The sequence below is a fragment of the Dipodomys spectabilis genome, unplaced genomic scaffold (genome assembly GCF_019054845.1).
Source record: "Dipodomys spectabilis isolate Male_0828 unplaced genomic scaffold, ASM1905484v1 ptg000076l, whole genome shotgun sequence".
Classification (NCBI taxonomy): Eukaryota; Metazoa; Chordata; class Mammalia; order Rodentia; family Heteromyidae; genus Dipodomys; species Dipodomys spectabilis.
This window is the reverse complement of record NW_024870753.1, coordinates 9,821,576-9,848,683: the sequence shown is the minus strand read 5'-3', so window position 1 is coordinate 9,848,683 and position 27,108 is coordinate 9,821,576. Positions and strand designations below refer to the sequence as shown.

Sequence of the window (27,108 nt, the reverse complement as noted above, 5' to 3'; positions counted from 1 at the left end):
CATACAAGTCTATAACTTACCTGGGTAAATTTCCCTAGACTATTGTACAAGGAGTTTACTTGTTGTCTACATGTACATAGAGTTTATTTTTTCTACTGTCTTAATTTTATTGTGACTATTACTGACCATTGTAAAGGAAATGAAACCATTCCTCAGACAAGTGAAGTACTTCTGAAACCACAGTAAATTTACAGCAAAATAAGCTGCCCACGTCTTCCTGAAAAACGCTAAAAACTCTAAGTCATTCATTAAAGTAGGTAGAGTTCTTATTTTTTCTTCCTCTTTTATATTAGAGTCAGGCCTGAAATGAAGTGATAATTGAATTGAGATTTGAATGTTGCAGAGGAAGTTAGCTGGGGTAGGAAGAGCAGAATATTCAAAGGTCAGAAAGGGCAGTGTTGGATCTCTTCTAGACACTGAAAGGGAGATGATGGAGGCTGAGTGGATTGATGGGACATGGCTGGAGGCCACATCCAGAGACTGGGCTGGGTGGGAAATGAGTGCCCGGACTCAGCCTGGGTTGATGTTGTAAATCTACCCTTGGGAGTCTGAATCATAATCTACAGGTGAACCAAAACCTGTGGCAAGTTTTAAGCAAAGGAATGACAAATTGTTAAAGAAGGAGGAAGTCACCAGATCCCCGCTCTCTCCTCCCTGAACAAATGCCTACCACTGATAGATGACTTTGGCCTTTTGGTACATTTTTTATTCTAGTTTAGAATTTTGGAATGAATTATTAATTAAAGAGAGTGGGACCGGGTACAGGCCTATTTTTCTGGAGGTGGAGAGCAGGAGGATCATAGTTCAATGTCAGCCTAATTAAGTTAGCAAAATTCTATCTCAAAAACAAGCCAAGCATGTTGATGAGTACCTCTAATCCCAGCTAAAGATAGGAAGATCACTGTCTGAAGTCAGTCAGTCCAGGACAAAGCATATGAAACCTATCTAACAAACCTAAAGCAAAAGGACTGCAGGCATAGCTCAAGTCAGAGTGTTTGTCCAGAAAGCAGGAGACCCTGGGATCTAGCTCCACTATCAATAATAATGTTAACAATTAATCATAATGCTAATTAAGGGATTTGTCTTAAGTGTAAAAAGGAGCAATCATTTTTATCTTTTGGATAATATTCTAAGTAAAATAAGCTGGTTAAAATACTTTTGAAAAACAAAACTTTTAAAAACAACACATTCTGGGTGTTTTGAGTATGTTTTGAGTCATTTGCTTACACATCTACTGGAAAGCCTATGTCCTTATGTATTTCTTGTCTGGTGAATTCCTATTGCCTAGAAAGTGAGTCTTTCCCACTCAAAACCAGCCCTGACATTTTCAAGGACTAGGTTCTGTTTACTTTGAATCAACATTGTCACACGTGAGGTCTACTTCCAGAAGTGTTGGAGAAAGCAAAGGTATATTTCTTGACCTCAAATGTTTATGATCTCATCAGAGGGCAGAGGAAATAAAATGAGAGCTAAGCAGAGGAGGACAACCCGGCACCACCGAAGCAGCAGTGCCGTCACGCCTCTAGAAAACTCAAGGGGGAATTTGTCTTTCACGGTGGCTGCCATTATCTACTGAATCAGAACTCCAGCTATGACCTAGAAACTGAACTTTTAAAGGATTCTTTTTAATAAACACATTAACATTTTGAAAGCTGATCCAATAATGAAGAAAAATCATCCCAATACTTGGGAAGCTGAGGAAGGGGGATCTATCTACATTCAGAAATTCAAGGCTAACCTGTAAGGCTGTATTAGTGGGATCCTGTCTCAAAAAAAAATGCAATGGGAGGGAGAGAGAGAGAGGAGAGAGGGGGGAAGAGAGAGGTGAGAGAAAGAGAGAATGACAAATAAAGAACAACTGTTTCATTTCCTATCATTCCAGAAGAGCCAGAAGGCCTTCCATCAGGGGCTGGTGGGATGAATCACAGTGCGGAGGAAGTCACTGATTTCCATGCAACCAACTCCCTTCCCAAGTGCCATCTTCTCTACCTGTGGGTAGCCCTGGCACAAAGAATGTCCTAGCCCAGGCTTCCTTTCTGGGACTCAGAGTCCAACTAATAAGACTTTTTGTTGAGGTCAGTGCATGGCCACCTGTGTCCCCCAAAGCATCTGCACCCCTTTATTTATTTCAGGTCAGTTTTGTCCATGTAGTCCTCTTGCCTTTGATGAAGGCAGCATTCTAGGAGCAGGATGACTCAGTTGAGGAAACCAGTCCCTACAGAGTTGTGGACAGCAGCAACTGGAAAAGTCTAGCAGTTTACTTCTCCAGGGGGAAGTCACAGTCTAAGAATATGAGAAATGAAAAAGCAACATGAGCTGTAATCATTTCCTGCTCAAATGATAGGGCCCGGGATGGAAGTGAACTTTACCCACTTTAACCTTCCAAGGCAGAAGAGGTTCCAGAGAGTCTTAGCCTTCCGGTGAACAATAACTCAATAACTTTGGGGTTTTTTTTTGGTTTTTTTTTGGGGGGGTGGGGTGGGGATCCAGTCGTGGGGCCTGAACTCTGGGCCTGGGCGCTGTCCCTCAGCGCCACTTCCGACTCTTTTCTTTTTGCTTATGTGGTGCTGAGGAATCGAACCCAGGGCCTCAGGCATGCAAGGCAAATGCTCTACCACCGAGCCACCTTCCCATCCCCAATTAATAACTTTATTTAAAACTTGTTGGCCTTATTTACTTTTCAGTGTGCTCTATGTGCTGTGGTTAAAACAACTATATTCTGCCTGCCTGCCTGCCTGCCTGCTTGCCTGTCTGTCTGCCTGCCTGCCTGCCTGCCTGCCTGCCTCTCTGCCTGCCTGCCTCTTTTCATATCATGGATTGAATCCAGGGCCTTGGGCATGCTAGACAAGTGTTCTGTCACTGAAGTACACAGGCATCTCTTATCACACCCTTTCTTCACACAGAAGTGTTCACGCTACAAAAGGCCTTCATGGAAGACTCACACCTTAGGCCATGCATAGGGGGATTGGTTAACCCTGTCACTTAGGGTTCTCCACACCAAGGGCCTGGATTTCCATCTCAGGCTTTCTTTCTTCACCCTTTCTCTGCTGTTTCTTGGTAGCATTTCCCCAGGTCTTCTACAGCTCTAAGTTATAGCTGTGTTCAGGACTACATGAAATATTAAAAGAATTTTCTATATATTGAAAAATTTTAATTGACCCTTAGTTATATGCAATTATGAGATATAGTGTAAACTTTCAGTTCATGTAAGCCTTATGCAATGAGTAGATTGGTAAAATTGGTGTATCTGTCACCAAAATATTTATTGTTATGCTGTGTAGGAAGCCTTAAAATTTATATTAGCTATTTTGAAACATACTGTCAACTCCAGCTCTAAAGAACATGAGAAGGTTGTGACTAATTTGGAATTTAATAGGTCCAATTGTATTCCCGAGCCTGCTATCCATATTGTCTGCTTTCCCCCACGATCCAGCCCCTTCCCAGGCTCTGGTAAGCCTATGGGCTGCTGCATTTCAGCTGCATGGAGAAGGGTAGATAGGCCTTTATGAAGCTCCTTGCTAAGTCATTAAAACCAGTAGAGCACAGCTTTATAACTGCTGAAAGATTACAAGAGTACTCATATACCTCTCTCATTCAACTAAGTTTAAGGACAAATCAGAGAATACTCAATAAGTCATTTGTCCACCCAAGTAGGAACAGCATCTTGGAGGGACAGTGGAATTGGAGTACATAAACTTAAGTCTATATCATATCACATTTCCTGGAAGCAGAGGTTCATGGTGAATCTTCCAGGGTAGTGGATAAACCACATATTTTACCACATGAGAAAAAGGTCTGTGAGTTGGGCAATAACGTCTGGGTTATTAATTAAGCTTTCATCTGTTCTAAAGCTCTTTTCTGTAATATGCTTATACTATAGCTGGTTTTCCATTTTCTACAAATTAGTCATTTTTAATACCACAATGAAACACAAGCTCCCGCTGGTTCCCAGACCATTATTTTTCTGTCAATTTTTCACTGGCTCAACCAGCCCATGTAATGGCAGAGCACTTGTCTTGAGTTTACTGGGCAACTACTTAGGCCATCTCAGATCAAAAGTCAATAGATTTGAACAAGAAATAGGGTTTAAAAACTTCCAAACACTCCAGGAAATGACGTGCTTCTTGGTTTGTAAAATCCAAATGCTACTTTCCTCCATAATAAATCAACTGCAAATGTAGTATGTGGAGTTTACTCTGCTTCTCTCTTTCCTAATAGTCTTTGCTAGTTGGGAGTTCCTTGGGTTTCAATATGCAGAGATACAAGCTAAATTATTCAGAATGAGATGACTTAAAACAATAATTCCAATGATGGGAGCCAAACTCCCCGTTGCCCAGGGCTTAGCTCTTAGAGATCTTAAATGACAGAAAAGTTTCTAGGATAGAAGGAAAGAAGGGTGAGGGAAGGGAGCTGGAAACTCTAATAGTGGTCATCTTAAAACATCACTTGCTCGTTTACATACGCCAAAGAAACAGTTTTGTGTGATCTTTGTAACAACCCCAGAAGGTAGGCATGGCAAAGTACTGTTCTCATGGTGTGCAGAGGAATGTGAGGTACAGAGCTGTGAGGCGGCTTATTGACTTCCAAACTACTCATGCTCCAGTCCACACTCTGAGCTGCATGATCATGTTCAATTGCCATGCTACTGTGGACACAATGCCAAAACAAATTCTGGGTATCTCCAAAGTGGGAATTTCCATTTGTATTTTGTCCTGTGCAGAGGCTTTGATACCATCTCTGTTCTTGGGTTGTGGACCTTCCAGGCATTCATTCTGCTCCAAGACCACCCATACTTGCACGCGTGCGCATGCACACATGCGCGCACACAAGCGCGTGCACACACACACATGCACACACAAGCAGACAGCATATTCCACTCTCTACTGTGGACATGTATGCTTCCCAATTGCTAGGACACAATACTTGCCTGCAGCAGGGTAAATACTGTGGAGGACATAGTCTTTTCCTTCCTTTACTTGGATCTACATCCCCTTCTTCTATCCAATTCCCCTTCCTATTCTTCTTTCCCCTTTCAGTTCCCAGCTCCTGCTTATCAACCCTTTTACAGGCGAGTAAGTTTCACTTCATGCACAAGAGTGATTCTGAGTCTGCGGAAATCCACAGACCCAGGGAGCTCTGAGACAATAGGACTAACTCTGAAGCAGAATGGCTACCAGGGTCATCACTCAAGCTGGCCCTGGCTTGAGTGATGAGTGATCACTTCTCCACCACAGCCCAGACTACAGGACCACCACCCAGGGACCCATGTTGAAGGTCATGATCCTTTGTTGTATTCTTCCAGAAACACTGAAACTCTTCATTGCCATAAGACAAAGTGAACACCTGTCTACTTTTCTTAGTTCAGTGATTGTAGATTCCAGAGGAGCTCCGCTATCTCAGAGAGACTGCACAAGGAGTCACAAGGACGTTAGCAAGCACTTAGCTGAGAGCCAGATGGAGGCTTGAGGAATTTGGGGAACTGCTATTCCTAAACAGCTCCCCACTGGGCGACCAATCCTATTTCCAGGGATGAGGGATTGTACCTGTTTACCTGTTCTGCCACCAGAACGTTGATCTGCTGGAAGTGGATATACAATCCCATTTATCGCAGCACTTTTTACTTGAACTTCCCACTTGGGTGGCTTGACCCAGTTTTAAATCTAAACCTAATTATGGTTCCACCCTGAAGACTGCACCGACAATTTCGAGAAGCTGATTATTCTGCTTTATACAGTATTCCTCTGCTTAGCGAATGAAGAAGCAATGAGTGAAAACCCAAACAGAGGGAAATTTGATTTAAGACATCTGGGTAAGAGTTTTATCCGTAGTAGCTTGCTTGCCAGAATCCCGAGAACATCAACTCTGAGAATTAGCCAGGGCATAAACCCAGAGCCCCTCAAGCGTGACTCAACCTGATTCTCATGATTTCATGTTCAGTAACAGGCCCTCAGCTGCTATAAAACTACTTCTACAGGGTGTGTTTTTACCCTCGGGGTCCAAACTCTTAATTATTCTTCACTAAGTAATCATCATCAATGATTATACCTCCGGAGGGAATACCTTAAATTATCTTCTTCCTTTTGAAAGGCAGAGAGATTGGGACTGGGGAATTTGTAGAATAAACTGTCACTGAAGAGGTTAGAAATGGGAAGAGAAGCTAGTGTCTCCTTTAGGTAACAGGAGACACACCTGTAATTCTGTCACCTAAGGGTGTGACTATGTCCCTGCTTGGCCCCAGGAATGACTACGTTCACCCAGTATGGTTTTGAAACAATGGATGAAGGCTCCAAGGATCTGGTGTGTTTCAGTACTACATGACACCTCATACTGATGTAGAAATGAAATCAGTCATATGATTGGAAAAAAAATGACTACTTTGTGTTTCCGCTGACTGTATCCTAAGGCCTGGCCCATTGTGCAAGCACAGGAAAAGCAGGTTTAGGAAAGGGATGGGCCTGCTCACCTGAGCATCCAGCAGGATTTCTACATTTCCACCCTCTCACCCCCCAGGACAGTGCCTTTGTTAGTGCACTTGGTTCATGCCTTTCCTTGAGACAGATTCCTGAAGACTAGCTAGTCTTCCTTACCACCAAGAGGCTATGGGCTTTTCTCCTTGGCTATTTATTTTCTCAAGAAGTATATAGTTTTATGTTGTCCCAAATAAGATATCGGCTGAAGATAAACTATTGCCTCAAACAGACCTTCAGCTATATCCCACAACCATGTGAAATATATAATCATCATAATCCTTTATTAACCACTTGCTCCCATTTTGTAAGGTTCCAGCTCCCCTTGCCTGGATTTGTTCTGGTAAGGATGGCTCAGGGGGTGGCCAGGCGGGCTTCACAAAAGGCAGACATGTGTAACACTCAGCTCTGGCACGTAGAAAAGTAGAAATGTTTGTCATTATTATTCTCCAGTAGTTCTTTGAGTTTACAACTCAGAAAGTTGACATGATTTTTCTAAGCATTTAATCACAGATTGGTGTTCACAATGGTTTGTAGATGGTTCCTTGTCTGTGTTATGGTGGAGACACTGATTTCTTCGCTGTAGTCTCATTTCTTCCTAGGGAGCCGTGCTCGATCACTTTAATCTTTCCAGGGCTAGAAAGTTAGCTTCATGTTAGAGCACACGCTCAGCACACACTAAGCCCTGGGTTTATTACCTAGCACCATCAGCACCACCACCACCAGGCATCATTTCATATTTAGGTGTTTTCTTTTGCACTTTTCTCTGAAACAACTACCTTTTTTTCTTCACTGGCCCCAAAGACTCCTCTCTGTGTTCACTATTGGTGACAAACCTCAATCTTCTTTACTCTTATCCTTATGCCCTAGTGTTCAGGAAATTAATGGAAGCAAATGATTCACTCTGTGTGTGTGTACGTGCACACATGCATGTGTGTGTGCATGCATGTGTGTGCCAGTTCACAACATGAACACTGTCCTTGAGCTTTTCTTCTCAAGGCTAGTATTCTACTACTTGAGCCACAGTGCCACTTCCAGCTTTTTGATGGTTAATAGGAGATAAGAGTCTCAAAGACTTTCCTGCGTGGGCTGGGTTCAAACTAGGATCCTTAGATCTCAGCCTCCTGAGTATCTAGGGTTACAGGCATGAGCCATCAGGGCCCAGTTTTATAATTAATTTTGAATATGAATATGTATAATTGAAATAGCATTTGTGTAGTAGAGTTTGACTTATTCACATTCAGTCATGAGAAGAAAAATTTCACACACTTCAGGATATCACACAGTTGTGAAGTCCTGCAAACTAGAAAATCTAAGCCATGTGAGAAAGAAACGTCAGAAACTGTAACCATCCTCTTCCTGGAAACTCCACATTGTTTCCAGTTAATGGACAACGATTCATTTTCTTTTTAAACTGGGAAACAAGATATATCATGCCTGGTAATTGGAATTGTCTTCCTTCCTCTTGTGGCTGGAAAAGTCCTAGTTTGGTTTGGTTTTAGGGACACTGGTTCTGTGTGTGTATGTGTGTGCTTTGTGCGGTTTGTGATTCACTTTGAACCCTGTCACTCCAAGGGCTGTGATGACTCAAAACCTCACCTCAGGGTGCAGCACAGATCTCCGTAGCTTCTCATGAATACCATCCTGATTCTGGCATAAGTGACAGGAACACATGTGTGATTAGCAAAACTGGAACAAACTGTTCTTCAATTCATGACACCTGTTAACCTTATTGAAAGTCAAAGACAGAAAGTCAGGAATCATAGCCAGCATTTGGCCAAGTTCCTCTTTCTTACATTAAGAAACAAAGCACCGGGTCCGTGAACTATTCAAATTAATTGAGCAGTTTGATATTCATAAAGAGTATTTCTGCTGCCACCTAGTGGAACTTCCAACCCTACAACATTGTCATGAATCCTGAAAAAGAAGAATGTTTTCTGTGCCCAAGGTTTAAGTGGTGGAGGCTGTCTTTCTAGAAGATCTGTTCCTTATGCTTTGTTGTTTTTATTCTGCCTGCATTAAGAGATCAGCATAATATTTTTAATGGAACACAAATGTTCTCTCAGATCATTACAATGGCAAAATTTGCTATAGCATATAAGATCTTGTCAGTTTCTCCTATTTCAAATTCAATCTGACTATTGGTAAACTTTGATGAGTTTTATAACTTTTAAACCTCACTGTCTATGAAGAGACCATTACTAGCTGCAGTTGGTTCAAATTCAGTGCCTTTGCCCATGATATTAGCTCTTACTTCTCATAAAATTCTTATTTGGCTTCCAAACTCCATTCTGGAATACTTGTGGGAATAGGTTATCTGTATTTTATCTGTAATTCATTTCATAGAAGATTCTATTAGGATCATCTGCTCAACTCATGAGAAGCTCCCTTTAAATCCCCTCATCTTCCACTATGAACTTCCAAGTAGACATCTTGGCATAATTTCCAAATGATGTTTTGGCCACAGTTGTAGGGCACGAGTCCAGGCAACGTCAGTTCAATTGGGAATGTGTAACTGAGAGTGCAGCAGAGCCAGCGGTCAGAATGAATCCCGACTGTGTGTATTTATATATTATATCTGTATCTATATAGGTGTGTGTCTGGTGCAGAGTGCAAGGAAGAGTAAGATCTGGAATTCATTCTTCCTGAGAATCAGGTCTTTTGCTCATTCCCCTTATGAACAAATAGTACTTCATGCAGGAAGGATTCCAAGGAGACAGTGGCCTCCATATATGGAGCTGCCCCAGAAAGAAGGTCTTTTCAGTACTAGGCTGGACATTTTGTTGATATCTCCTGGTACGTTTAATTCTAAGTTTAGAGGAGAGGGAAGAAGAAAGGGAGGAAGAGAAAGGAGAAGGGAAAAAGAAGAAAGGCAGGAAAGAAGGAAAATACAAAGGAAGGAGGGAGGGGCAGAGGGAGGGAAAAAGAAAAGAAAGGAAAGAAAATAAAGGAAAGAAGGAAAGAAAGGATGGAATGAAAGAAGGGGAAAAGGAATGTGTATGAAGAGAGTTTGAAATTATGCATAAAGATAAAATGTACCATGTAACAATGTCTGTTGAAAAATATCTTTTATTAGAAGTAACAGAAATACTTTCAGATAAACACTTAGTTTTCTTTGCCTGAGTTTTTATGGCTAAGATCTCTCAGCACAAGAGCTCTTCCTTTGGTTTCCATTCACAGATCCAGTAAATGCCAAGTGTCCGTCCAAGGCATTGCCCAACTTCTCAGGAGGATTACAACCTGGTAGACTATTTTCTTCATTTTGGATGTCCGTTTTGGCATATATACTTCCAATTTATAAAATAACTTTTATTTCCTACTGCAACAAATCTTTGGAAAAATAGCTTATCTATTACAATGATTAGGTCCATAAAATAACATTGAAACATTACTGTGAACAAATCAATGGTTTAGGAAAAAAAAGTGATGCAATTTGCTAGATTTTTACAACATTTTTCTACTGTATGACTTTTCAGAGACATGAGATATTTTAATAAAAAGAGATCTCTTCCTTATCTTTTGTCAATAAGCAAAAGAAATATTTGTCTTACTTGAAGGCGGTCTTTGAAAGTGATAACCAGGCTCCAAACCCACACCTCCTTTTTCTCATCAGTGTATTTCCTTTCTTTAGTGACTTGGTATTTTCTTAGTATTTGTGTGAATTGGGGCGTATACACATGCTATGTTCTCAGTACAAGAGTCTCAGTACAAAGTGCTTCTTGGGGAAGTTGTCTGCAATCTATCTGTGTCAGGTAGTTCCCTTTACTTGAAAGTCACACAGCACTACCCTATGCTCCCATGTTTATGTGAGTTCATACTGGTTTTTAGCAAAGACAATTCAGAATTATATAAATGGGATGTACACGAACGCCTTCCTAAGTTTCCTTATACATATATTTTATAAGTGTGCCATCATCAACAAATTATGTATGCCATTTTCACTGTGGGCAATATCATCAGTGATGGCTAGGCTGTCACATACGCCAGCCAGTGATCCTTGGATGGACTGTTTCATTACTGTAAAACTACTCACTGTGGTTCCAGCCACAGTCCTCACAGTTGCTCAAAGATAACTTACTGCAGCTTGCTCACAGAGCTAAGCCTTCCCCCAGTACATCTCCTCTCCCACCTCACCCCACCCCACCCCACCCCACCCAAATGTTCTCCAGAGTTTAAATAATTTTTAAAAGACACTTAACACCACAGTAGGGAATTTGTTGGCATGACACGGACCACACGGTTACTCCAGATGCTGTATTCAAACTGTATGGGTCCATTGAAAAAATAGATATAACCTAGAGGATAAAAGACATGGGGAGCATGTCAGAGCTAGAAAATACTGAGGTTTTCCTACAGCAAATACTAAGCATCCCATCTGTAGGATTTCATTTATTTTTAACATTCCAACCATTGCCCTACTAAAGCTTAAATGTGCTATTTGGAGTTTGAAAGAAGAGACAAAGAGGGATAAAGATTCTGAGAAGTCTTAAGTTGCTTAGAATTGTCTTTTCATACATTCCAGTTTTGAAGAAAAAAAATTGATATTAATTATTTGTTGTAAATTATGGGTGATGTGTTTTTATTTAGCTATGGTGCTTACTTATATATAAATCATGCTGCACCTGACTTTAGTTTGAATTCTGGAAATATCTTTTGCAACCTGACATTTTTATGAGTAATTTTACCTACCATGTAACACCTAGTATCCCTTATTCACAGAAGTGTTAACTAAGTAAAATTCTCATTTATTCTAAGCAGGTTATTTTTTGCATGCTGTCTGTATACTGGATATTATCCTGTAACATTTGATGATTAGTCTCTTAGCTGCCCAATAGTTATTAGTGCATTCTAGATCCATCATTAAAATAGGGAAAAGTTTTTTGAGACCAAAGAACATCTGTTTGAGAATCAATGCAATGTAAATACTTACCGTTTTTCTCATAAACAGCATCTACTTTATCACCAATTCCTGGGAACTCTTCTTCTATCAATCTGGGATAGTCTTTATCCATAATATGATTAATGTCATCATAACTGTTTAATGAGGAAAAGAAATGATTAAGCCACAATAGTGTTTACCTTGTAATCCCAGCTACTGGGCAGGCTGAAGTGGAAGAATTACTTGGGCTTAGGAGACTGAGGCCAGTTTGGGGAATGTAGTAAGTAATGTGTGTAATAGAAGAGGTGAGTTTGAAAAAAAACACAGCATATACGTGTATGGAAATACCAAAGGAAACACCTTTGTACAACTAGTACATACTAATGAAAAACAATGCAATGGATGTTGTGGCACCTTTCAAAATTGGTGAGAGTTTTACCATTTTGTAGCTCTTTAACAAGAGGAATTACAACACTGATGCTTGGTTAGTCTTTGTTGACTCACTTAAAGGTCATATGCATGAAGATAGTCATAAGCTCATTTCCAGTTCACCAATTATTTATCTGTTACTAAAATATATCAGGAATATATTAGGAAGGTGTTTTATGGTGTAATAAATATGTATTCTGTGCTTATCCTTTGATCTCCTACTTGCTAAATACAGTAATGGATACAGAAATATTCAAGGTTTAATTTCTGTAGCAAAAGTCAAAAGAGTATGTAATTATATCTTTCTATAACAGATTATCTCATATTTCTTCTTCCCTGCTCATGTCATACCTGGTCAACAAAACACATCCTGAAATTAACCTAGGAGAAGAAGCTCTCTTCTCTAAGCGTCTACAGTCACTGATGAGAAGATTCCTGAATCCTTTAGTTGTATTTCAATAAGTAAGAGGGTAATATCTTGGACATGTATAGTACATAACTGCAACTTTAGGTCTTAGAAGCTAAGTATCACAAGAGAGTAGACAGAAAATGTCACGGGAGGACAGAACACAAGGCAATGACTTCTGAATGAGGTGATTAGGAAAGACTATGTTTTTGAAATGTAACTTCAGTAGGTAGACTTTTGATAGAGATGCATGGAAAGCCAACAAAGAAAATGTCCTCACAAGTTGAAGGGATGTAGAAGCACTGAGTGTTTGAGCTATGGTGTGCGATCTGTCCTGAGCGACGCATGTACTGCTCATGGAGTACAGGGCACAAAATGTAGTACCAGACACAGTTGTCAGTCCTCTTTAGACAGAGTCATGTCATTGTCATAAATGAAAAATCAAAAGGCAAGGATGATATATACAGGGATGTGTGTATGTGTGTATGCATGTTTTCAAGAGGGCTTGAGATTTCTTTAAAATAATACATGCCTGAGAGGTTCCCAAAGGAGTTGATAGGGACCATAAATAACCTGTGATACAATAATTTAGAGTGGATATTAATTTAGAGTAGTACTGCCATACCTCCAGACCTGGTTTCCAGAGAAAAAGAGAGTTTTGCCTGTATCCTCAAAATGAACTGCAGCACTTATCTTCTTAACCTCTTTTGGAAATCCAAGTTCTGATATTTTTTGGGGATAGCCTTCCAGAATGTCATAACCATTAAGAGCCCAAAATTTTCTACCTAGGATAAGTGAAAGAACAGGTTTATGATCCTTGAGGCTTAGGGTTCATGAATGTAGGTATTACCTTAAACATTTCTAAGAAATGGACTATTTAGTGTCCACTTAAAATTTCCATGTTTAGGCCAGGTGCCGGTGGCTCACGCCTGTAATCCTAGCTACTCAGGAGGCTGAGATCTGAGGATCACAGTTCAAAGCCAGCCCAGGCAGAAAACTCCGTGAGACTCTTATCTCCAATTAACCACTCAGAAAACCAGAAGTGGCGCTGTGGCTCAACTGACAGAGCACTAGCCTTAAGCTCAAGAGCTGAGGGACAGTGCCCAGGCCCAGAGTTCAAGCCCCATAACTGACCAAAAAAAAAAAAAAAATCCATGTTTATGAAACATAGAAATTTGAACATTCTTCAAGCACAAAAAAGAATAAGATACAAACTTTCTAATTATGATTATATACAAACAAATATGACAATTTGGCAACTTATTGCCTGCAAATACTGTTTGTAGCTGTATTGAAAATACATGAAGAAACAGCACTGTGGGAAAAATAAATTAGATTAAAACTCAAACTTTATACCAATCAGAATGTTATTTCCTCCATTCAAAGGTAACTTTGTTGTAACATTAAATAATAGTCAATAGAAATAGCTGTAACGTTAAATAATAGTCAATAGAAATAGCATCGGTAGAATGTTACGCAAAACTAGCATCAAATTATAGCCATAGGTATAGAGCAACAATTTGGAAATGTTCTATAATTTTATGTAAAAATACGGTGAAGAACTAGAAGAAAAAAGTTAGAAATGAAATAAATTTATGTACAGAGAGGGAGTTAGGATTAATATTTCCCCCCTTCCCTGACAAAGCACATTGTTAAATTTTCTCAACAATTTTTTTGAAGATGTAGGAGAAAAGAACTTAAATGTTGGCTGTGAGTAAAGAATGGATATGATGGATAATAACCTGTGGGTCTTAACATCACAAATTTAGGAACCTTTGTAGAATGGTTTCAGATGCTTTCTGCTCTTCATTGGTTACACTTGCTTCTTCATGTAGGTAATTTTTTAGTGTCAATCATTTTGCTAAGTCACTGGTAACCCAAGTTCATCGCTGCCTCCCCTGGCCTGTGCGAAGTCTTACCCGGGAAGGCTTACCTCTAAAGATGAAGATAAGGTCACGTGAGGGATGCTCATATGCAGCATCGACACGGTTAGGAAGTTCTGGCCAAAATGATTTTGTCAAAAACAGCTCTGCGTCAACCTGCTGAGGGTGTAGACGCCAGAAGAATCTAGGGCAAGAGTAAAAATGTACAGTTTGCGATGGCATTTAGTGTAATACTTCTACCCTGCCAGAGGGGGAGCTCAGCCCACATCAGCATAGCTATGGGGGAATTCTCAAGTGTCAGTTTTGAGTCAGAGCTCTAACTCTCACTTAAGGCATTCACATTTGAAATATCATAGGGCTGAGGGAAGGCTATCAATGTTCTGTGGGTAGAGAGCAGGCTTTATTCAATTTTGCTATCTTGCACATGGCAAGCAAATGTGGCAAGCTTTAGCATTGGACTCTAGAAAGAAAAGACGAATTTCATAAACAGTGTCATCCAGGATCCCATGGCCTGGGGCACCAAGAGTAAAATGTACTGTTGAATAATCAAAATGGTGGCAGTGCTGATGGGTCTCAAATGAGGGAAGAACAAATGAATGAATGTGCAGATGAACAGATAAAGAAAAAGCATGCTAAGTGAAAATTACGACTTAACTTTTATCTTCAAATTTAGGTTGAAAGTACTCTTTTTTCCCCCTCAAATTCCAACATATACATCCAGAATCAGTTTTTCCAAACCAAAAGAACTCACGAAATTAATCATTTCGTGATTTCTTTCATATTTGGTTTTCAGAGAAATAGAATTTCTAATTTTAATTTGCCAATTTTATTTTTACAAGAAACAACCTATAAGCTGCACAATGTTAAGAACAGCCACTGTGTACATGTCAACCCATCAGGATGTCTGAAATATGCAAATAAACTCTCCAAGAAGTCTCTTAAAGTTTGGATAGTTCGGCAGATAGAGCTAATGCTTGTCATGTGCAAAGCTGGCGACGGCGTCTCAGTACCTGTCTTTGAAGATCATTGTCTCTCCTCGGAGACTGGTGATGGCATCAAGGGACAAGGCAGGGTCACACTTGTCAGGTGTTTTGGGGTGTTTAGGGTTGGGGTCTTCATCACCTGGGCCTGCAGTGATGAAAGAATTGGGAAGTTACTGAGGATGGTCTTTCTGGTGACTGGGTCAGGGATGGGTGGTCTCAAGGGAGGACATGGAGCCCCGAGGATGCACAGATACCTGCTAGCCCTAATGCCTTCCTCCAGCTACCTGTGTCCCACAGGGGACTACACTCTGCCCTCATCCTTTAGGACCCTTTAGATTCTTCTGAACTATAAATTTAGATTTCTTTAGGTAGATGATAGAGACAGAAAGGTAAAGCAAAAGACTGAGAACATTTCCCCCTTGAGTCGCATGGCTACCTTGGAGGTTCATGCTCCCTTTTAAGCCATGGCTGATGGCACCCAGGCCCTGTGGTAGCCCTGTCTTCACTCCTTTCTAGATTGACAGCCATCAACATCAGATGATGTTGTGTCACCAGGTTGCTGTTCGGCAGCTGCGTCTCTGTGTCAAGCCTGCCCCCCCCAGCACCTCTGAGTGACTGGTCACGTGTCTGCAGCTTTTCCACAGGCAGGCAGGGTGTGTGGGCAGTAGTGGCCCAGCACGGCTTTGTTACCTCTGTCTGTCTTCAGCCCCTCGGTCTCAGCAGAGCAGAAGTAAGAATCTTAAAATCAACTCAACCATTTCCTGGGTTGCCTCCCCATTCCTGCCCTTACTTATACTGGTTATGATGGCAGATTTAAGTCAGAGGGAGAAGCGCTGGGTTGAGGTGATGGGGGCAGGCCGGCCGGCCGCATTCCTCCAGATATGGCCACGCTGCTGACTGGGCCACTCACTGCTCTTTGTAGCAAGTGGGCCGTAAGTAATGTCTGCTTTGAGGTTTAATTATTTTGAAATGTTATTAAAAATGTGGAAGAAAAAAAGAAGCGTTTCTTACACGGTCACTGTAGATATTATTTAACAATTGCAAAGGCCACATGAGTAATTTCTAGGGCAAATTGGAGTGGTGAAAGAATACCCAGAATTTAGAAAGCTGCTCAAAAATCCTGCTTTTTCCATAAACTGTGTTGCCTGAGTTTATGCAGTATTAGAGTTCACTACTACATAGTATACTCGTGGCCAGTTGCCATTGGCTCCCTCCTCTATTCCTAGCCACTCAGGAAGCTGAGGTTTGAGGATTACAGTTTGAAGCCAGTGCAGGCAGCTGTGTCTGTGAGACTCTGACCTCCAATAAACCACTCAGAAAAAGCCAGAAGCGGTGTTGTGGTTCAAGTGGCTCAAGTGCTAGCCTTGAGCACAAAGAGGCTCAGACCCTGAGTTCAAGCCCCAGGCAAATAAATAAATAAATTGCTGTACTCTAGCTAAATATGGCTTATTTGGTTAATTGGTTAAAGGAGGAATAAAGTAGCTTCCTTTCTTATGAGTATATATTGCAATGAATAAAATACAAATAGGAAGAGTCACATCTTAAACAGGTGGGCTATACACTACTTGAATAAGTAGTTTGATTTGGAAAGAAAGTATTGTCAATGACAGCATTATTGGGAATGGTAAGTTCAGTAGTAATTTAGATAGTCAATGTAAGTATCTACTCTGCTTATCCTACTATTTTTATTATTATCTTCCAGTAGTTGCACAGAGGAGTTGTCATTCACAAAGCAGCCTTGTTCAATGTCACCCCTTTCAGCGTTCCCACCTATCCCTCCCAACCCCTTTCCTCGCTCTTCTTAATTTTGTAGGCTAAACATTGGATTCTTGACTGCATTTCCCTTCTTCTCTTCATTCATCTACCCCACTCCTCTCGAGCCTGCCCCGCCCCTTTCAAGTATCCATTTTCTGGTGTACATTTTGTTTATAAAATGATCAATTAAGAGTTACCGTAGAGAGACTGGATGCCTTGCACATCGTCCTCGGGGAGCATGAAGTGGTTCTTGCCAGTATAGGTGTAGATGGGGAACATAAGTGCCCCGGGGTCCTTGGAGTGGTCCAGCCCTAAGGAGTGGCCAAACTCATGGGCAGCAACCAGGAACAGGTTGTAGCCTGCAAGAGAACCAGGCGAGAGTGAGCAAACTGCACCAAGGACAGGCAATGGAAGAATGATTATTTTCTGCAACTCACTTTTCTCTTTCTCATTCTCTTACTCAGCTTTTAAAATTAATAATCAGTTGCTAAGTAAGATTCAAATGACTGCTTCAATCCTTGTCAATGTTTTATCACTTTCTGGTTATAATTGCCTATACCATTAGTCACTTGCCCTCAGTAATGTCAACAGATCGCTCTCATCTAATTAGTAGTCAAGGATTTATTGTGAAGAGAATAGGAGTCCTGCTTTTTCTCTTTCTATTCCCAGGCAGGTGACAGAAATGACCTTCAGTGAAATCACATGGGTTGTATGTAGCTAGGTTGTGGCTTAGATGATTATGTTACCTTTGGAACTACTTGTCCAGGTTTCGTCATCATCAAAATGGGCATCTCCTCCATAATTTGGTCCAGGAGGAAAAGCGTGAGCCAGCAGACCAGAGGGCCCATCAAATGGGTAGAAGTCGCCGTGTTCTACACATAAAAGCAAAGAATAGATTCGGATATCTTCAGTAAGTGGTATCTGTCTCAAGGGGTTGGCAACGTTTTGCTGAATGCTATAAAAGTGAAGAATGACAAAAGAAATAGAAATGGAACCAGTAAAAATGCTTCCCAAATGATTCTTCATCATTACCTTTAGTTCCAAAAGAGATCATGATATCAGCTGTGCCGTCGTGGATTCTGGTGAAATTCAAAGGGGTGACATCGGACCACACTTTGAAGGCTTTTTTGAAGGACTTTTCTACTTCTGAATGAGTCATATCTGGAGTATAATTCACAATTCTGTTCAGCAGAGAAAGTCTCAATTAAACTTGGGAAGATGGAAGCTATTTTAGAATATGCTTTCCTGGAATATTACTTTCTAAGTGAAAGTAAAGCTTCTTTATAAGGTAGGTTTAATTAATTATGTTGTCATACTAGGAGAAAAAGCCTAAAATTCAATAAAATGTTTAAGCATCTCCAAATACTGTCCATGTGGCAGCTTAAATGTGAAATATTCAGATGCATGCTAGAAATTTGGGATTATATTGATACAGCAAAATTAAGTGAAAGAGCCCTGTAGATATTCTAGAAAAAGTGCTCCCTCTCAGCATTTATATGATAAATATGACTGATGTAGTTTCAGAGTTTCTTGAATCTACTTTTACTCCTATTTACTTTCTATTTCTAAAGGGAGTATTTGATTTGTCCACTGAAAGATACTGTTGGGTTGGTATTACAGTAATAGATGTTATAAGGCCACCGCAACAACAGTGTTGAAGCTATTTCCAATTGCTATCAGACACTTAGGATTAGAAGAACAAAACTAACGAATACTAAGAAAATACAGTCTATGATTTACCTGTAGGTTAGATTCATGTTGGACCACTTGAGAGTTCGAGGGAAAACATTGTATTCACCCACATCAGGGACCCCGCATCTTGGTTTTTTCATGACATCTAAGGTATTATCATCAAGCTGGCCTGTCACCTCCAACCCAAAGAATGACTGCATTTCTCGGAGCCTCTCCACCATGGAACCGGCAGCCGACTTCTTCAGGATTCCCGCAAGATTCCGAGGATGGTAGTATGATTTCAGGTAGTGCTAGAAAAGAGACCCAGGTCACCTACTTTTAAAAGAAAAGGGAATCTAAGAGATGGTCTCCGTTTCCAGGGTGGCAGGGTGCTTTACCTCTGCAAACTGGAGATCTTCCTCAGACAAGTCACTGTCATCATCCCCACTGGGAAGGGGCAGGGACCGACAGTGAGCCCAGCTCAGGAAGAAGAAGGCAGCCAGGACACCTGGACGCATCTTGTATGGCTGTGCTGCCCAAGACTTGCCTTTCCATAGCAAATCCCTTCACTTTTATAGGCCTGTAGTGGTGAGTCATCATGTATGGATGTGTTTCTGCTTCTAGGCAGTTAAAGGTAAATATGCTTGCATGGCCACTTTTTTTTTTCTTCTTTCCTCCCAAGTGTGGTTTTGTGGCAGAATTTTAGGGAAATGCAGAATGAGGGCATCTCTGGTTTCAACGGGGTCTTGACACCCATCTGGCAAAATAAACAGTGTCAGCATATTTATGGGTTCCGTGGGAAGGCAGGGAGCAGTAGCTTTTTCATTTCACTGGGGAAAAAAAATGTCGTCTTCCTTTTGTAAGAAAGCAGCTACTTGGACTTTTTCATAATAAGAATATCTAGTAGACTATCTAGATGATACTTCCATAACCATAAAAAGGCAATGGGTCCTGCTTCCATAATGCTGATAGCCTACCACGGTCTCAACTCTATTCTCTCCAGAGTGGTTCCAGAGGGAAATGCTGATTTTGTGGAGGGCTGTGGAACAGCACAGATCCAAGCTTAAAGCCTTGGATGTGTTGGGGGAGTGGGATCCTAGGGCAGAATTTTTGACAGCCTCCTGGAAGTGCTTCCCACTGTGGATCTCAAGTTCCTGTGATGGAAAAGCTGAGGCCCCCACATCCCTCATCCAGTGCAGAGGTGCTGTTTTAGAGCTCTTCACTGCAGGACATTATTCACTTTGGAATTTGATGTACTCAATATCATAAAATCCTGTTTGTTATCTTTGGCCCTCTGATGATGTCACTAGGTAGAGCAATATTTTCCATGCCCTTCAAATTTAATGGGCTGGTTTAAATAAGTGGTTGGAAATGCAAACTCGTTTAAGTGAAAATTAATCCTGATCAAGAACATACTTAAGACAAAGAAAAAGAGCATGATTGCAGATTTTGAGTAGAAAAAGAGCATCACAAAATTGGATCAAATAATGTAATCTAGTATGGCCAAGATCTTAGGGAAAACCAAAAAAGCCTATGAAACAAAGGGAATAACTTAAAGGAAATTTATTATTCTTTTATCCAAAATGCAGCCAACATATTCTTTTTTACTTTTTTTATTGTTATTATAGAGGAGGTATGCCAAGCAATATATTCTTATAACTGTTTAGAGTGAATTTAAGGTTAGATTTGGTCTCAATGAGCAGTACAAAACAGCAATTTATTTTAAGCCTCTTCTATGTGAAACAATATTTAATTTTGATATTAAATGAAAATTATCCAAAATTTTATTCATCTATTAAGCTGACAGAATGTAGTTTATTGGAAAGTATTTGTTTCTGCCAATAAGTTTTTATACTCCTCTGAAATCTCCTTAAATAATAAACAAAAAGTCCTTGAAGTTTAAAGGCAAGGCTTATTGAATAACAATTGATTCAATGTTTGAAAGTGGGGAAAATAATCAAATATGTCTACGAGATGAAGTAGATTGTATCTTTGGAAACAGAACAGTGAAACCTCTTGAAATTGTTTTGAGAAGAGAGGAAGAGAAGAAAGGAGAATGATAGAGGGGTTGAGATTGTTTGGGATGTATTGTAAACGTGTAGAAATGTTAACAGTTTGCTCCTCCTCCCCCGCCATGACTAACAAAAAATCAGACAGGCTACCTGTTCTAAAAGATTTTCATATATTTGAAAAATGTATTTTAGTTTTGTACTTATACTTTATGTAAATAGTTTGTCTCAGTTATATGTGAGTATTACTTAAATCCTACCATTTAGGAAACAAAGAAAAAGATTTTCATATATTTTAAAACAGTGTTACCCTTTTAACATTTAGAGTGGCATAATGACATCTGTTTCTAATCTCAGCACACTGGGGGCTGAAGCAGGAAGACCATGAGTTCAGAGCCAACCCAAGCTATCTAGAAAATAAGGGACCTTTTTAGATCCCAAATCAATGAAAATTACCTGCACATCAGCTATGCAGGATAGCAAGGCAGTCATTATGGAAATAAACTACAGGGTAAGACTCTTTTTCATGGAATTGTTATATACAATATAACCTTTCCCTAAGAGAAATACTTTAATGAGAAACAAAAACAAATGCCACTGTTTCTCAACTTAAAAATAATGCTTATTATCCAAACAGCTTTACTTTTCTTCGGTTTCTTGTTCCATATGGAAGCATAAACAGCCTAGAAGAAAGAAAACACAGAAAAGCTCGTGAAAACATGATATTACATGCTATGTTATTTTCTCAGTTGAGCACAAGAAAAATTCCTTCCAAGATTAAAATAGACATTGATCCCTAAGAGAATAACTGAACTGTGTGTAGAGTGTTGTTCACGGAGGTGATTTCAGACAGCCGCCCTACACGTCACCGCACAGTGATGAATTGGCAAACGGCTTGTCAACACAAGCCTTATCAGGTTGTGCACGGTTCACATGAAAGCCAGACCTTCTGGTTATCACTACGGAAATGATTTGTGGTCTCTTCCCACCTCCTTTAAAACAATGAGCTTGAGTTAGTACTAAAAATATTTTTAACAAGTCTAAAAATCACTGGGAAACTTAAAAACCAGTAGACTGAACAACAAAACAGGGTGTAGACTAAACAGGAGTATGTCTGATTCAGACGTGGGAGATAGGGGACTTTCTAGGGCCTATGTCATCATCAGTCTCTAAGTTCCAAATATCCAAGAGAAAAACACAAATGACTAAGAGCCACCATTTAGTAAAGCCCCAGGTGAGGGGTGCCTCAGGAGAGGGGTCACACCCACAGTTGGTCAGGTGGATTAAGACAGGGAAAAATTCTATAAGTCAAGGACCCTTACAAATTGAGATTTTTTTTGACTTCTTAGAATATTGTCAGTGTGCATTATAAATGTTGACAACATAGGAGTATCATTTGTCAAAGGTTTTGACTTTAAAACAGCATGATTTAAAAAAAAACTATATTCTTGAGATTGCTTTATTCTAGTTTCTGATTTTTTTTTTGTTCATAAGCCTTTAGTATGGGCTTAAGTGCTCTTAAAATAGAGAAGCAAATTTGAATTTGAACACTGAACCATGTTTGCATCGTAGGATAAGGTGTGCTGTCCTACCCTGCTTATCCAAAATCATGGTGTTATCTGCCAGTCTGCAGCTAAAAATGAGGGGCTTCTTTCAGCTGGGAAGCAGGTCAGCAATTGAGAAGGCCATTTACCTGCTCACATGCACTTTAGAGATGCGGTATTCACTCTGTGTTGATCCGCAGCAATAGTTAACAGAGTCCATAAGAAATCAAGGAAATGCTCTTTTAGTTTCTGCTGGAATTATAATATCTGAAAGTCAAGACTTTATTTCCTGGGCTGTTCTTAATGAATTTTAATTTATATTGTATTACATTAGAAAGAATATTGTCTACTTGCCCTCCTCCATCCAATACTATATGAGAAAACAACTAGGAATAGAGCATACATTCCAGCCAACCCTGACCACGTTTCTTTGGAAAGAATAAAATCTGAATTTCCTGGTAATGAATAATAGAAATATAAATAATTCTAGGATTCCAACAGCACCATGGAACAGCTGTGGACAAATGCATGGTTTCTGTGTCAGATGGGTTAAATTTCAGGCTGTATCATTTAACAAGCTGAGTGACTTTTCATTCATTCACTCATTCATTCAAATATCCATCCAGTGGATATTTATCAAGAGTCAGTCATGCCTGGAATTGTTGTAGGCACTGGGGACTCACAACTGTAAACACATTAAAATCCAGATCCTCATGATGTTTAATACTCTAGCAGAGAGAAAGAGAAATAATTCTAGGGAAAATACGAAGAGTTGTAGAGGAAAAGGAAGAGCAGGAGGGTCATGGGAGGAGGATGGTCTGGACGTTATTAATTTGGCACCATGAAAACATTACTGAGCCACAAGCAACAATAGACATGGGGTAGAAGAGTTGAAACTCAAATCTTAAGTGGTAAGTTGTAGCAAAGTACTTAGCATCTTGGCATAGAGATAGTAAACATAGCAACCACAATCATCCTTAGCAATTCAGCAAAGTCTGAAAGAAGATACTTGGCAAATCTGAGCATGAGTAGACACTTGATATATGTACACACATCTCCTAATTCCACATTTTCCCAAGTTAGGAAAGTTTTTTTTTACAGTTAGCTTCTTCAATGATCCTTAGTTTTCTACAAAAACTAATGTATTTTCTAGACATCTCCTGGTCAAGCTAGTAGATTCTTGTTCTAATACAAAACTAGAGAAAGACTGTAGATAGACATCAAGGACTATCTTCCTAACTCTTAGAATATTTGGTCATAGTGGGAGAACAAGGGAAGGGGTAACAATGATTGACAAGTAATGGACTCATCGCCTTACTCATGTGACTGCCACCCCTCTGTACAGCATAGATAACAAAAAATTAAAATTAAAAAATAAAGAATACTTGGTAAAACTATTGGTAAAGTGAAGTATAAGATTATATAATAAAGGAGAAAAACATGGACTAAATCACTTTGTATCTCAACATATGACTATATGTCCTGTTTATGAGTCACTGAAACTATGGTCTCCATAGTGTGGTTTCAATGAGCAGTTGGTAAACTGTTACCATTTCTACAACCACTGGGTGTGTGTGAGGGAATTGGGTCAGGTCAGAGTTTATTTGCAGTCTAACCACACTAGCCATGTGGTATTAGCTTAACCCTCTGAGACCCCAAGAAGAATTTTGGATGGTTTTGTTTTGTTGTTTTAATTACTGTTTGAGGATAGTAAGTGGGTAGCCCAATGTTTTGGCCTTTTTTTTTTTTTTTTTTGGTCTGTTGTGGGGCTTGAACTCTGGGCCTGGGCACTGTCCTTTAGTTCTTTAGCTCAAGGCTAGTGCTACCACTTGAGCCACAGTGCCACTTTTGGTTTTCTGGTGGTTAAATGGAGATAAGAGTCTCACAGCCTTTCCTGCACAGGCTGGCTATGAACCACAGTCCTCAGATCTCAGCCTCCTGAGTAGCTAGGATTTTAGGCCATTTATATATATAAAATGAACAAACAAAACAATCTTCTCCAAATGGGAGGTTATAACTCTGACCACTTGTCCAGGTCAATGATTACACAAATCTTAAAGGGAAAACATTTCTCTTTTCCTTAGGAATTATTTGTTCAGAGTATTCATCATCCAAGTGATCCTTGCATTCTAGAACCTCTCTAGGAGGAAAGCTGGGGACCAGCTGCCTAAAGCACCATTTAGGTGGGGGAAATGTTCATGTTCTCACTGGGAAACAACTCAGAAAATGATTGGGAGAATTGTCCAGACCATGACAGAGCCTTTCACTTTGGTGGATGCTGTCTAAAACTCTACTTCTAAAGCTCACTGTATGAAACTAGGGGATCATGTCCCATCAGCCCAGACATTGATGTTGATTGGACAGTGTGGTACACAGGGCAGATATGGTGTGCAATTCCCTGTGCGAGTACACACACACACACACACACACAGCATTTAAAATAGTATCCAATGCTTTAAAAAAAAACATCCTCTTTATTCCTTAGAGAAACAAATACAAGGTACATCTCTTGGTATACTAAGGTTTCTTTTACTAAAGTTTCTTTTGAGAGTGTATTTATGTGGTTTCTATGTTTTCTTGATTTTAAAAGTATCTAAACTGCACTGGTGTGAAAGATAATCAGTAAATTAATATTCAGTCTATGCGGTATTTCAACCAGTAATACACTGAAAGTTTGAATTGGTGGTCCCAGAGTTCTAAAATATGGTATTAAGGAAGTTTTTAAAAAAATGTAAAGGAATCTTTAAGTTCAAAACCTCTTGGAAAGAATTAGCTGTTGCTACTTTTAATTTGTCTTTCAAAGGAAACTAAACATGAACACAGAGAAGTATTAAAATATTTCTTTAACGCTTTGCTATATGAGTTTTATAAACACTCTATAAAATAGCTATTTAAATAGCTTTTAAATTAATGAAGTTTTACTTTTAAAAAAAGTCATTCCTTTTATAAAATAGCTATTTAAATAGCTTTTAAATTAATGAAGTTTTACTTTTAAAAAAAGTCATTCCTTGGTAGGAAAATAGCTTTCCAGTGTGTTTGAGTTGAGTACAAAGTGTTTTTTGTTTTTTGTTTTTTTTATTGTGAGAATGCCATACAGAGGGATTACAATTAGGTGGGCAAGGTAATGACTACATTTCTTATCAAGCATTGTCGCCTCCTCCTTTGTTTCCCTCCCCATCCCTTCCTGTCTCTCCCCCTTCCCCCCGCCCCTTGCCAGCCAAAGTTGTAAAGTTTTTTGACATAACGTCTTGTACATCTCCAATTGTTGCAATGGGTCCACCTGTATCCCTATTTAAACAATTTGTTTTTTCCCTTCCCCTCCACAAATTATACCAACATCACATACAGTGAAAACAAGGGTTATACTGTGGGGGAGGGACATACAAAACAACAAAAAATCATCTTATAAATATATTAGAAATAATCACAAGAAAGAAAAAAAGCATTTGAGCCCTTATCTTGGAGTTCATTTCGCCTAACATCAACTTATCTGACCGTTTCTGCTTGTCTCAGACATATACTAGTAATTGCAAAGGGAAACCATGGGACCTATGTTTCTTTGGGCCAGGCTTACTCCACTTAATAGAATTTTTTCAAAGTCTTTCCATTTCCTAACAAGTGGGGTGATGTCATTCTTTCTGATGGAGGCAAAGGATTCCACTGTGTATATATACCACATTTTCTTGATCCATTCATCTACTGAGGAGCATCTGGGTTGGTAATAAACATAATTGTGCTGGTAGCTTTAGTATGGTCTTGTTTGTGATGATTTGGGTAAATGCCCAAAAGTGGGATTGCTGGGTCATAGGGGAGCTCTATGTGGAGTCTTTTGAGGAACCTCCATACTACTTTCCAAAGTGGTTGAACAAGTTTACACTCCCACCAACAATGCAGTAAGGTTCCCTTCTGTCCACATCCCCTCCAGCATCTGTTGTTATTAGAGTTCTTGATTATAGCCATTCTAACTGGGGTGAGGTGGTATCTCAGTGTTGTTTTGATTTGCATTTCTTTTATGGCTAGGGAGGTTGAGCATTTCTTCATGTGTCTATTGGCCATCCTTTTTTTTTTGGTTCTGGTCGTGGGGCCTGAACTCGGGGCCTGGGTGCTGTCCCTCAGCTCTTCAGCTCAAGGCTAGCGCTCTACCACTTGAGCCACAGCACCACTTCCGGCTTTTTTCTTTTTTGCTTATGTGGTGCTGAGGAATCGAACCCAGGGCCAAAGGCATGCAAGGCAAGCACTTTACCACTGAGCCACCTTCCCAGCCCTTTAGCCCACTTATTTATTGGGCAGTTGTTTCTTTGAGAATTTGTTGTTGGGGGATTTAATTTTTTGAGTTCCAGGTATATTTTAGATATGAGACCCTTGTCTGTTGTATGGCTAGTGAAGATCTTCTCCTAATCTGTGGGCTTTCTATTGATCTTGCTAGCTATGTCCTTTGCCATGCAGAAGCTCTGCAATTTCATGCAATCCCATTTGTCCAACCTTTCTTTGAGTTGTTGTATTTCTGGGTCTCTATTAAGAAAATTTTGGCCTGTGCCAAGGAGACCTTTAGTTTTAAATATATATTTTTTATTGTAAAGATACTATACAGAGGGGTTACAATTACATGAGCAAGGTAATGAGTCAATTTCTTATCAAACATTATTACCCACTCCCCTCCTTTGTTTTTCCGTTTTTCCCCTACCATCCTTTTCCTCCCCACTTCCCCAATTACACCCCCCCACACACACACACATACACAAAGTTGTGAAGTTCGTTTTCAACATTGTTGGTCTTAGGGCTTACACTCAGGGCCTGGGTGTTGTCTCTGAGCCTCTTTGTGCTCAAGGCTAGTGCTCTACCACTTTGAGTTACAGCACCACTTCTGGTTTTCTGAAGGTTAATTGGAGATAAGAGACTCATGGATTTTCCTGCCCAGGCTGCTTTTGAACTGCAATCCTCAGATCTCAGCCTCCTAAGTAGCTAGGATTATAGGTGTGAGCGACCAGCACCTAGCTCCAAAAAGTTTTTTATTCATTCATATATCTATAGAGATTAGACCTATGTCTACCACATATTAGGCACTATATTAAATTGCTGAAT

At 39.9% G+C, this 27,108-nt stretch overlaps 1 protein-coding gene across 1 annotated transcript; it reads right to left on the bottom strand.

Moving 5' to 3' along the window:
- Nucleotides 1–10,626: 10,626 nt before the first annotated feature.
- Mmp13 (matrix metallopeptidase 13) lies at nt 10,627–19,003 on the bottom strand. Its single transcript, XM_042682850.1, has 10 exons — nt 18,872–19,003; nt 18,543–18,784; nt 17,835–17,983; nt 17,549–17,674; nt 17,000–17,161; nt 15,075–15,192; nt 14,115–14,248; nt 12,807–12,966; nt 11,398–11,501; nt 10,627–10,762 (listed from the first exon to the last, which is right to left on the bottom strand). Exons 1-10 carry the CDS (start codon nt 18,989–18,991, stop codon nt 10,662–10,664), a joined length of 1,416 nt encoding a protein of 471 aa, XP_042538784.1. The 5' UTR covers nt 18,992–19,003; the 3' UTR covers nt 10,627–10,661.
- Between the last annotated feature and the right edge of the window lie 8,105 nt (nt 19,004–27,108).

Excerpts from the sequence above, each read along its gene's own strand:
- Mmp13 (XM_042682850.1), bottom strand. The coding sequence starts at position 18,991 with ATGCGTCCAGGTGTCCTGGCTGCCTTCTTCTTCCTGAGCTGGGCTCAC. Across the intron at positions 17,675-17,834 it reads GATCTCTTTTGGAACTAAAG|AACACGGCGACTTCTACCCA; the intron begins GTAATGATGAAG and ends TTTTATGTGTAG. Across the intron at positions 17,162-17,548 it reads CTGGACAAGTAGTTCCAAAG|GCTACAACCTGTTCCTGGTT; the intron begins GTAACATAATCA and ends GTTCTCTTGCAG.